We start from the raw sequence: 11958 nt of genomic DNA, 5'->3' as shown, positions 1-11958 counted from the left end.
TTTGTATCTTTTCATTTAAGACCTCAACCTCAAAATATTTTCAAAACTTGTTTCGCCAAAATATTCGCTTCATCGGCCTCGCCGCCAGTTGCGCGACGCGGACAAACCAACACGGCTGTTTCAAAGCTATACCTACTGCCCTAGAAACACGCAGTAGGTACTCAGATAGGGCATAAATAAACAGTGCATAGCTAAATAAAAAAAAAAAAATATGTGGTGATTTTCGTGTGACATTAGATAATTATGTGCAGTTTTTACAAATTATGTGCGGTTTTGTTTCTATGTGGTAAGTATTTTTCGTGCGTTTTTTGTCTTGTGTTTAACCCCCGACGAAAAAGAGGGGTAACGTGTCTTGCGTGTGTATGATACACATAGGTACACAGTGTATCCTTCTGTGGCAACGTACCTCCCAAACGGCTCAACCGATTTTTGATTTGTCCCCAAGTGTTCTTAGACACACATAACTTTCAGTGTTGAATGTTGGGGAGTTTTAACGATATTTTCAATATACAGTGTGCCAATGACGAAAGATTTCGTCATTGCAGTGTCAGTGTGCACATCCGAAAGACAGTGACACAACTCGTTATCCTAATCTACGACACACGAGACTTTGAAAGATGATATACAGTTCCCCAAAATTGATAATGCACATAGAAATCTTCGTCATTGTTCGGCAACGGTCGTATTCCCGAGCGTAAAACTATTATGTATTTAGAATGGTTAAGTGCATTTTCTTCATGAAATTTTGGTAGAATTATGTAATTGGTGCTAAAAGAGATAATTGATTTATCAGTAACGAAATTTGATTCGATAATTCATAATATTCTATAATATTAAAATTTACTTCGAAAATGTTACAGTAGGTACTTTTCAAGTGTCTTACTGAAGCTGATGTAAAGATGGATGAAAGAAGGTTTGAATAACACAAGGTTTATATTATAAGGAGAAATGGATTTCAAACACAGGTTTATATTAAAATTTTTAAATCTCAGTTCAAAAGTATTTACAGCACTGATTATTTCACATTAATAAAAATGTTCACATTAAAATCTCAGTTCAAAAGTATTTACAGCGCTGATCATTCACAATAATATTACAATTACAAACTTGGTCTTTTGGGTGTGGCTTTATTGGCAAAGTGAAGTCTATCAATGTGACGTATATTTTATTCTTAAATGTGCCTCATAATATGGCATCGTCAAAAATAATTAAAGTTGAAATTAAATTCACATTTGAAAAAAATTACAAGAACGATGTGTAATTGCAGCTCTTTATAATTTCACAAAAGTAATATTGATCTTGACCTTGAGACCCTTGACTGATCGGTGACAGCCACCAACCGCCCAAATTGTTTTCGATTATGTGTCACATGATATTGACTACTATTTCTTTCGAACAAGGATCAAAATGCAAGTGCTTTGTTTAAGAAATGATTCGGGTGTTTCCGGGAATACGACAGTTTGCGAAGATTTGCATGCGCATTATTAATATGGGAGAACTGTACCTAGCTATTGTGGTGGGGCTGTTAATTGCTAATGGGTTCATGGAACTATAGCTAAAGCAGCTGTTGCTTCAGCGCATATACCTAGGTACCTGCCAGGGGGGTCACTCTCTAAAAAAAGAACGAACGAACAAAAATTTACACGCACGTGATAAAGTCATGGTTCGCGTAGAGCTCCGAAGCGAAGCTTCCAAAAAAAAAAACTGCAAAACTACAGAGCAAACCACGACTACTGTCTTGTTGTAAGCGTGCTGATTGCGTGATAATTCTCGTTCGTTCGTTCGTCGATTTAAAGAGGGTCCCCACTGCACCCCAGCTCTCGTGTTCCACGGTGACCATTCCTTCCAGTCCACTGCGGGGTCCCGGCGGCCGCGCGGGATGCGCTGGCCGCGGCCGTGTACCAGGACCTCATAGCACGAGAGGTGCCCCCCGGTGACGCGGCCTGCCGGGAGACCACGCTGGCCATGTTGGAGGGAGTGCAGAACTTCACCCTATGGGCTACGTGGAGTGAGTATTATTGTATGTTAGTGGTCCTTGGACCAGCCTCCATACATTTTCAGGTAACTAGACCTTTTGCTTTCTTTTGACCCAAGTAACGTAACCATGCCAATATGTAGGTACGAGTACAATAGCTGCAATGACACCTGATCAGACACTCCGTAGCAATTTCTCTCTAAGTGGGGTCAGGTTTCTGTGCAGGCTACTGTAAGTACCTAATTGTTACTCGTATAATATGATCGCAGTTTTTTATTCTATTACCTACATAGGTAATAGGAATATTGTGTAGGTTTTACATAATTTGCGATAGGGTTTTTCCTGAAGAGAAAAAGAAACAATAGAATCAATTATTGCATAATAACTTCTAGGTTACCTAACTGCATAAACTTAATAAATTACAGGTGTATCAACTGATCATTTGTCGTGTAGGTACATAAGAAGGATATACACCCCCACCCCATTGGTTATATGTAGCTGTAGTCGGTTTTATGTAGCTACTTAAGTATTATATTAGTCCAATCTCTCTAAAAATACACAACTAGGTAGTTTTTTAAGTATTGAACTTATTACCTAAAAATGCCTGCCATCAAGGTTAATTTCTTAATTGCGTAAATCTACCCAACTACAACCTACTATGCATAAAAAATGCAGTCCCAAAAATGCATTCTTTGCATGCAGAGGTCAAGATCTCCGACGATTAACTTCAATGCTGGTTTATGAAAGTGATCTTGCATTCGTCATGGTTCATTCAATGAGTTTATTTTTAACGCACGAAACAAAAGACAGGTTTTATAGGTAGGTACCTACCTACCTTCATAAATACACAAGTTAGTTATTAATTAAGTCATTTCTATTTATTAATTTAAAAAAAGTTTGTCCCTCAAATTACACATAATCTTTTTGGGTAAGAACAAGTCGTTTTCATCAGCCAATCCCAGTTGGGATTACAGCGGCGTTCGTATAAGCCTGGGTACGGATTATCGAGGTCCTACTGTGATTGTGTTTCGTCATGTTAGGTGTCATGATAAACTTAACTTTTTATCAGAAGGAGCGGATAATATTACCTACTTATTGGGATTTTTTTCACTATCATCCCCTAAAACCTCCCATAATATTCCCCCAGTGTGGGAGTCGTCGGCGCTGTCGCCGGTGGGCTCTCTCTCTGGCTCTCAGCAGCAGCTGGGCGGCTGGGCGCAGTGCGCGCTGGCGCCGCGCGCCGCCTACTGCCTCGTGCGCGTGCGCGCGGGGGGGAGGGCCGCGCCGGGGGGGGAGGGGGGACTGGATGCGTCGGCTGAGGAGTACTTGCATGTGAGTATAGGAGAGCATCTGGTAAGAGTACGCCCCTTCTCCCATTACGTGACTCCCAAGCGACGCAACCTTTAGTCGTTGGCGTCGCTTCAGAGTCGCGTTTTGGGAGAAGGGGCTAAGCGTCACCTGAGACAGTATGAAATGCAATTTTGTCTGGGTGATAAGATTGCTGAAGAGGATAACTATACATAGTTACGACGTTTCAAAGCGCTGCCGCTACTTCGGTTACAACTACTCTATCTCTTGTACCTTACTGAACGTACCAATTGCATAACTGATAGCTCTCCTAAACTTCTTATTTCATAAATCAAACATAGCTTCCCTTGCATGGATCCATGTAAGTAGGTATTACCAACGCATACACTTAAATCAAGAGTAGTTCCCCTAGCACGGATCCACGCATGTCTACAAATACATGTTACATCAACTCACCTAAACAACTACCATCACCACAGAAACCCACAAAATACGGCCGCCATCTCTACAAGCAAGACTACGGGGTGTGCCTCCCCGCGTCCTGCTCCCGCGCCTTCGCGAGACTGTTCCTGGGCGCGCTGCTGGCGCACGGGCCGTACGGCGCGGTGGAACTCCAGCTCGAGGTGGAGTCGTGCGAGGTGGCGGGCGGGGGGACGGAGTTTACGATGGATTTTTATTTGTTTGTGTGAGTAGGAGGTAACCCCGCCATATTGCTTTAATTTTGGCGGAAGATGATGAGGAAATCTTCATGAAGTGGCGGTGCCGTTGGTCCTAGCTTAATCAAATGATCACTCGTGTGTACCCTAAATTTAGATGGTAAATGCTCAGAACGCATTTGTTAATAACTAGTTAAATAACTTGAACGTAGGTACCTAATTGAGTATCAGAAAGGGTTTAACTGTTCACATTCTATTCTAGTGGTACCTACTTAAATAGCCTTTTGTTTTGTTACAGAATCGCCGCTGCAGCTCTAATCATCTTCGTAGCTCTATGCACCGTGTACACACAATACGTCGCCACCTCCTCGGACCCCAAATCCTCCTTCCTCCAGCTAGCCAGATGTTTCTCTGTCCCGGATAACTACCGGTTACTGTTCGAGGCTCACCCGGACGAGATCCCGGAGTTGAACGGCATCCGGTTCGTGACGTCAGCCGGCGTCGTCATGCTGCACAGCCTGATGCTGAGGAGGGCCATCAGCAATGGCGTGGAGGTGGAACAGGTTTGTGGTCTTATCTTTGTTACGAATTATAACGAATTGTGAATTTTTTAAAGGCTATTTTTGGGCCTGCGCCTGTCTTTGGCAATTATTTAAATGAGGATTTGATCGTGTCTCCAAACTAGTTATTTTGGTATCTAGATTCGAATTACATAAATTTTCTTGTACAACTTATATGCTCTGATTTTGTCTCCCAAAGAAAACCGTAGGTATAAATTTATAAAAAATATTATGAACTACTTAACTAACTTATTTGCTTAACTTATACCAGCACCATAAACTGATAGTTCAACCATCGACTCGACAACAACCCGACATTTCCAGATGATAGACAACCCGCTGCTGTGGTGGCTACTGCAGACAGACCTCCTGGTGGAGACATTCTTCACCATGTCGGGGTTCCTGCTAGTGCGGTCGGCGCTGGCCCGGCCTGACCGCGGCGGGCTGTGGAGGCAGGTCGTCAGGAGGTACTGCAGGTGAGGAGATACAGAAATACATTTAAAACAAACAAGAAAGACATTCGATAATTCGCCAAAAAAATATTTTACTTCTTCATAGGAACTTTGTTAGTACTTAAAGTGTTTTTTTTTTGTTATGGTTAAGTACTTACCTAGGTTACCTAAGTACTTAATTAAAAGCTCGGTTAAACGTGTAAGCTTTTATAAATATGGCATTAGTATAGGTATTTACAGCTTGGGTAAGTACTACATATATGCCACAATCTCCTTTATAAATATTCCATTCAAAAATCTTCATTCATCGTTGTAAATGGCAATACGTACCTACCATTAAGTACTTACTTAATTCTCAAAAATAACCTTCTCTCCATACGGAAAAGGGCGTAATACTGACGTAATGTTGGTCGATGACCGAAACTGGTTGAAACTGGGTCCTGAATCTTACCATAACCGCATGCAGCAAGGTTACTCACGCAAATAAAACAATATGTTGATGGTCACTCCACTTGCTGTTTTATTTTATTGAGCGTGATTTACAAATTATACACATAATTTTTTAAAATATGTAAGTACTTGAATTCATTTTCGATAAAACTTGTTTGTTATTTTCCATACTTAATTTAATACCTACATCCTATTTGCCTAAATTTAAATATTTATCTAGATTTGTAGGCATTTGAATAAATATTTTAGTCGTTGTTCAGCTGCGTAAACTAGTTTTTTTTTGCTTAATCTGTAACTACCTTTCCATTTAAAGATGAACCGACTTACTGACTTTGGAAACTGCTCAATTTAGCTGCTGTATAGGTACTTCAACAAATTAATAAGTTAATTAAAAGTACTTAAGTATAATACTTATATTCTATCCCCCTTATTCATAGAGAAGTTACAGAACGTTTTAACTAATAAACTGTTTTGTCCCTCTCCGACAAAGAACAATTTGTTCTTTGACAGAGAGGGACAAAACAGTTTATTAGTTAAAACGTATTGTAACTTTTCTATGAATAAGGGTGTATATATTTTGCCTGTAGGTACCTACCTACATATTTTGTGTTTCGACCTATAAGGCCGCGTGCACGACGTCAGCTGGCGGAGCTAATCTTATACATAATTATTATAGACGAACATTAAAATTTGTAGGTAGTTACCTATTTATCCGCAGCTGCTGCCGCTCCGCTAAACACGTTACTATTTTGGATAACTCCCCATTATCTTCCGTCCTCCTTCATCATCCACCTTCAGACTAGCACCAGCCACGCTCGCGGTGCTCTGGGAGTCTGGGCAGTCCTCGGCCTTCATCCACTTCATGTTTTGTTAGACCATGATCCACTTGATATTTTTTGTTTGGATAGTCTATGGTTTCGACCTAACCTATTAACACATAACCACAGACTAGCCCCAGCCATGCTGGCCGTGGTCTGGGCGCTATCTTCAGCCTTCCTCCACGCGGGCGCGGGGCCGCTGTGGCCGCGCGAGGCGGGGCTCATGGTGGCGCCCTGCCGCCGCACCTGGTGGCTCGCGGAGCTCATGCTGGGGAACTGTCTAACGGGCTCCTTCATCATTGACCATTACCATAGACTTGCACCAAACACTACCACTCGATATTTCTCCCGCACATTTCTTTTGAGACTATAATATCATGATGTACGTAATTACTCTGTGGTTTCGACCTAACCTAACCTATAAAACAACAGATTAACCTAACCTATAAAACAACAGACTAAACTAACCTATAAAACCACAGACTAGCCCCAGCCATGCTGGCGGTCGTCTGGGCGCTATCAAGACACCTCAAAATATCTTTAGAATATCTCTTCCATCCAAAGGTTGTCTGGTAACTAGTTGTTTGTTTGTTCCTTTTGGTGCAAATAAAGAGGCGCTATTCCCGCGCATATTCTTTTGTTTCGTCAGTAACTTTTTAACTTATAAGTAACTATATACTCTGTGTTTTCTACCTAACCTATAAAACAACAGACTAACCTAACCTACAAAACCACAGACTAGCGCCGGCCATGCTGGCCGTGGTCTGGGCGCTATCTTCAGCCTTCCTCCACGCGGGCTCGGGGCCGCTGTGGGCGCGCGAGGCGGGGCTGATGGTGGCGCCCTGCCGCCGCACCTGGTGGCTAGCGGCCCTGATGCTGAGGAACGGTCTAACAAAAAATAAATGGTGTCCAGAATATCTCTTCCATCCAAAGGTTGTCTGGTAGCTTTTTTGTATTAGTTACCTATTTCTTTTTGGTGGAAGTAAGCAGTATTGTATTTATTTGTATTGACCTTACTCCCCTCCAGACTAGCGTCAGCCATGCTCGCGGTGGTGTGATGTGGGCGCTATCCTCAGCCTCAATCCACTCGATATTTAGCCGCACATATTTCTATGTTTCGTTAGTTATATGAGTTATTTATAAGTAACTGTGGTTTCGACCTAACCTATAAAACAACAGACTAACCTAACCTATAAAACCACAGACTAGCGCCGGCCATGGTGGCCGTGGTCTGGGCGCTATCTTCAGCCTTCCTCCACGCGGGCGCGGGGCCGCTGTGGGCGCGCGAGGCGGGGCTGATGGTGGCGCCCTGCCGCCGCACCTGGTGGCTCGCGGCGCTGATGCTGGGGAACTATGTGCGGGCTGAGGAGATGGTGAGTGCTGTTGAGAATATAGTTTATATTCTATTCTTTCGATGGTTATCATTTATGACTTATAGCTTTTACGCGTGAGTTTCAGCGGACCGGAGCGGGGTAGCGATAAACGTTGAATGAAATTTCATGAGCGGAGTTTTGATGCAATTTTATTTGTTGATTGTATTAATTAATAGGATAAAGCCCGCTCCATACTCTCTACGAGACTCAAAAAAACTATTCATTTTTAAAACTTCTGGCGAGCTCTGCCAAATATTATGAACCTCTCGTACTTATTTGCAGCGTTTCGTGTAGTTTTGTCGACAGTGGAGCGCGCTCATATCCTTATACCTCCTTATCTACGTTTCTCCGCAGTGCTACCTCCCCTCCTGGAGCGTCCAATGCGAGTTCCACTTCTTCCTGCTCGGTTGCTGCATCGTGTGGGTGTACCGGCGCTCGCGAGCGGGCGGGCTGGCGGTGTTCGCGGCGGCGGCGGCGGCGGCGTTGGCCACCCCGGCTATAGTGACTGATGTGAATGGGTTCCCGCCTGTAATGTTGCCTTTTGGGTTTGAGTGAGTGCTTGTTGTTAATTAGTCTGCTAGTGTGTTGATTAATTGCTTTTTCTAAGTAGGTATTTTGGTATCTATGTATAGTGGGCTACGTTTCTCGGAGGGGCCACTGTCCATGTCTTGTCGACGAATATTGGATGAGCCCATTCCTCATCTAGACTACATCTTTAATATAGGTACCTATACACTAAGGCAGCGTTCCCACTACGCCGGACCGGCAGATCTGCCGCGCCGGTAAATCTGCCGGAAGAGCTAGTGGCTGAACAATTTATATGAAGCTATTCACATTATCCCGGGTCCGGCATTTTTGCCGAGCCCGGCATTTCTACCGAACGTTTTGTCACTACGAATTGCCGGTAGAACGACCGGGCCCGGAGTAATGTGAACGAGTTTGTGCCGGTATCTGTCCCCCGCTCGCCCCGCTCGTGCTCCCCTCGCCCCTGGATGTAAATGAAAAGCGTCGTCCATTGTGCGCGCAGGTCCAAATTCAACTGAGGACTGTCTGAATTTCTTCCGGGATCCGATGTAATGTGAACACTCTGTCCGGTGTCCGGTTTTCGGCAGATCTGCCGGTCCGGCGTAGTGGGAACGCTGCCTATGACAGCATACACATGGCCGACTTCAGCAAATAGTTTTCATTTAGAAAAAAAAAGGTGTTGCAAAATTGGTCAAACTCGAAAGGGATTAGGATTCAGGAGGCCATTTTTAAGGTATTTTTAGAATGACCCCTTTAGTCACCTCCTTTCGGCTTTCTACCGTTACTTACCCTTTTTAACACCCTAAAACTTGTGAAATTTCACATAATAACCCAAACAACCCTACCTATTCCAGACGAGTGAAAGACCTGTTTCACGACGAGTACTTCCTTCAGCGATACATCCCGACGCACTACCGGCTCAGCCCCTACCTCGTGGGCATGGCGGGGGGGTACCTTGTCGGGAGGGGAGAGGGGGGGAGGATCAAGCAGGTGAGATTAATAACTTCTATGTTAGGTACCTGTCTACCACAAAATAAGCATTTCAACAACCCTTAACCTTTAGGGTTAAGAGAGTCTTTCGACAATAGATTTGCTATGCAGCAGTGGCCAACAGGGCTACCGCGCGTTTGTCGCCGCGCGCGCCAAGAATATATCATGAGTGTACAAAAGGTGGACTTATGCTAAAAGCATACCTTACATTTTCTACCAGCCAACCTACAGGTGGTGCAGGAAAACAAGTAGAAAGTTGGAAAAAATATGTTAATTATGAAAGAAGAAAAGTTGTTCAGATTTAGGAGCTGCGTAGTTACCTACCCTTTATAATGCTTACAGTACCAAACCTACCTACCTACCCTTACAACATTCCCCCCTTATTCCAGCGCTACGCCCTACTAGCCTGCCTCTCCTCCGGTCTCCTCGTCTTATCCCTACTCTACGGCGGCGCGAGTCTCTACTCCGTACAGGTGCCTCGCGCGGCGGCCGCGTTGTACGCCGCGCTCAACCGCCCGATGTGGGCGCTGGCGGTGTGTGCGCTTATAGGGAGCTGTGTGCGGGGGACTGTGCGTGAGTACATAGAGCAGTTTACTTATATCTACCCCGCACAGCCTTGTGATTTAGAGTAGAAACGGAACTATTTTAGGCTGGCAACCCTAAAGCCGAGCGTCCACAGCGAGCTACTAAGACAGTTTGCATAGTTGAGACAGTTATTTATACATGTGCGTCCACCGCAAACTATGTAGGTACTATGTATGAAAAACTGACAAAACTAACTTAGTTTAGCTCGCATTGGACGCTCGGCTTAATATTCAGCCTATGAGACAGCTACTTTGGTGCTAGCTATGTATTACCTACTACTTATAAAGAAAGCGGCGCCCGTTTCGTTACTACTCTTTCTAACTAATAGGTACTCAGCCTATGAGACAGCTACTTGGGAGTTGGCCATGTTGTTATTACTTATAAAGAAAGTGGCGTTACTATTAATTTCTATTCTTTCTTGCCAGTTTGTAGGTTAGCTTTTAGTAAGTACACAGGTAGGTACAAAAGTATATCATAAGTAGTGGTAGTCCTGGCTCTCCTCTACGGCGGCGCGAGTCTCTACTCCCTACCCGTGCCTCGCGCGGCGGCCGCGCTGTGCGCCGCGCTCAGCCGCCCCGCGTGGGCGCTGGCCGTGTGCGGGGTTACTGCGAGCTGCGTGAGAGGGACTGTGCGTGAGTAACTACATGCTGTGTATACCTACCGGCAGAGCCTGGCAGTTAAATGTAGAAACGGAACTAGGTATTTTGGGCTGGCAGCCCTAATACTCAGGTACTCAGTCTATGGTAAAGCTACTTGGGCGCACGCCAAGACTAGACAGAGTTATAACTGAGGCAATTGTTTTCAAAAGAACATGAGAGTTTTGGAGAATATCTGTGCAAATAGGTAAGTATGATATAAAAGTATGCACCTATGTACTCGTTAGTTACTTAAGCATTTGAGTAGTTATTCGATTTATGGAAGATACAATAGGATCTATAAAACCCTGGATATAGTTATAATATACCTACTACTGCAAATGGATCTTGCGACCGACGTGGATTCCATGCCAAAAAAAACAGAAGAAGTTTTGCCTAATTGGGTGATTTAGGTCGACATTTATAAACATGACGATTAAAGATTTCATGCTAACCAACATGCAACGCAATCTTGATCGTCTAGAGGTCAAAACGTGCACATAATAAATTGTAGTCAACCTTAAATGCAATGTTTGAAGTTTTAAATTTTCTTTTAGGAGCCAAAAAAATTAATAGTACGGTGAATTATAGTTAAGTTACTTATGTTATTTATAGCCATGACTACTCTATCACCTTAGGTACTCAAGAAGTATTTACGTTTTAATACTTTAAATATAAATTTACTTAAGGCTGCAGTCTAAGGCGTGTGCTGTGGCATTAAGTGTGGTTAGCCCATAGCTGGTATAACTATGGGCTAACCACCAATATAATAATATGACAGGTATGTAGGTATGGTACCCGAAAAAAAGTTCACTGTAAATACTTTGAATATGTATATGATTTGGTTCTGATCCCTCACTAATTTCCTTCCAGCCCTAGTGAGCCAGTGTCTCGGCTGGCGCGGGTTCCGTCCGCTCAGCCGGCTCGCGTACGGGCTGTACCTGACCCACTGCGGGGTGTTCTTCCACGTGTACATGACGGCTACGGGCCCGAGCCGCGTCGGCGTCGTGGAGACCGTGAGTTATTACCTTATTTGTGGAAATTGACAGGAAATTATGCGTGTGGTAGGATCCCATCTAGAGTAGGTATCTAATTAGGTACAATACTTATAATTGGGGGGTATTTAGAAATGGAGCTTTTCCTGGATAGAGTTATACGCTATTTATTCTAAACGGCTATAATCTTTTCACCGACACAAGTGATTTCTTCCATCCACCTCTTGGCAGGTGGAGAGGTTTATTATTAGAATCTCTCTTATTGTGTGTATGGGTGTCAGTAATAATACCTAATAATAATACACATATTTTTGTGTGTGTTTATGGACACCTGGTCTGAAGTAAAATTCTATTATATTCTACCTATACCTCAACCTCTCTCTTACCCCACAGGTGGTGACCTACCTAGGCGCGCTGTGCCTGAGCCTGGTGCTGGCGGCCGCGCTGTGGCTGCTGGTGGAGGCGCCCGCCAACAACCTGTGCGCAATAGCGCTTAGTACCAGGAGAGCAGATAACAATGAGAGGTTAGGACAGCTCATTAAGAATAATGTAGTTCCAAAGTCGCCCGATAGATGGCTGTTAACTAGCGCTTTGTGGTTTTAAGCACAGACGTCTATTATACTAGATTCCCCAAGT

At 43.8% G+C, this 11958-nt stretch overlaps 2 protein-coding genes across 2 annotated transcripts; both read left to right on the top strand.

Annotated features, from left to right (window-relative positions):
* Nucleotides 1-2104: 2104 nt before the first annotated feature.
* LOC105393701 (nose resistant to fluoxetine protein 6-like) lies at nucleotides 2105-6795 on the top strand. The gene is made up of 6 exons (XM_048630372.1): nucleotides 2105-2114; nucleotides 3123-3307; nucleotides 3763-3968; nucleotides 4238-4502; nucleotides 4824-4975; nucleotides 6349-6795. The coding sequence occupies exons 1-6, from the start codon at nucleotides 2105-2107 to the stop codon at nucleotides 6590-6592; spliced, it is 1062 nt and encodes a 353-aa protein (XP_048486329.1). The 3' UTR covers nucleotides 6593-6795.
* A 588-nt stretch (nucleotides 6796-7383) lies between these two features.
* Nucleotides 7384-11925, top strand: LOC125490597 (nose resistant to fluoxetine protein 6-like). Its single transcript, XM_048630371.1, has 6 exons — nucleotides 7384-7592; nucleotides 7947-8143; nucleotides 8972-9107; nucleotides 9497-9680; nucleotides 11201-11343; nucleotides 11716-11925. Exons 1-6 carry the CDS (start codon nucleotides 7437-7439, stop codon nucleotides 11923-11925), a joined length of 1026 nt encoding a protein of 341 aa, XP_048486328.1. The 5' UTR covers nucleotides 7384-7436.
* Nucleotides 11926-11958: the final 33 nt, after the last annotated feature.

This window comes from Plutella xylostella, chromosome 25, assembly GCF_932276165.1.
Source record: "Plutella xylostella chromosome 25, ilPluXylo3.1, whole genome shotgun sequence".
Taxonomy (NCBI): Eukaryota; Metazoa; Arthropoda; class Insecta; order Lepidoptera; family Plutellidae; genus Plutella; species Plutella xylostella.
This window is presented reverse-complemented; position numbering and strand designations above follow the sequence as displayed.

Bases quoted from the DNA above. Each gene is read 5' to 3' on its own strand.
- LOC105393701 (XM_048630372.1), top strand. The intron at 4,503-4,823 runs GTTTGTGGTCTT...CGACATTTCCAG, and splicing joins ATGGCGTGGAGGTGGAACAG to ATGATAGACAACCCGCTGCT. The intron at 4,976-6,348 runs GTGAGGAGATAC...ACATAACCACAG, and splicing joins GTCGTCAGGAGGTACTGCAG to ACTAGCCCCAGCCATGCTGG.
- LOC125490597 (XM_048630371.1), top strand. From the start codon at position 7,437: ATGGTGGCCGTGGTCTGGGCGCTATCTTCAGCCTTCCTCCACGCGGGC. The intron at 7,593-7,946 runs GTGAGTGCTGTT...GTTTCTCCGCAG, and splicing joins ATGTGCGGGCTGAGGAGATG to TGCTACCTCCCCTCCTGGAG. The intron at 8,144-8,971 runs GTGAGTGCTTGT...TACCTATTCCAG, and splicing joins ATGTTGCCTTTTGGGTTTGA to ACGAGTGAAAGACCTGTTTC.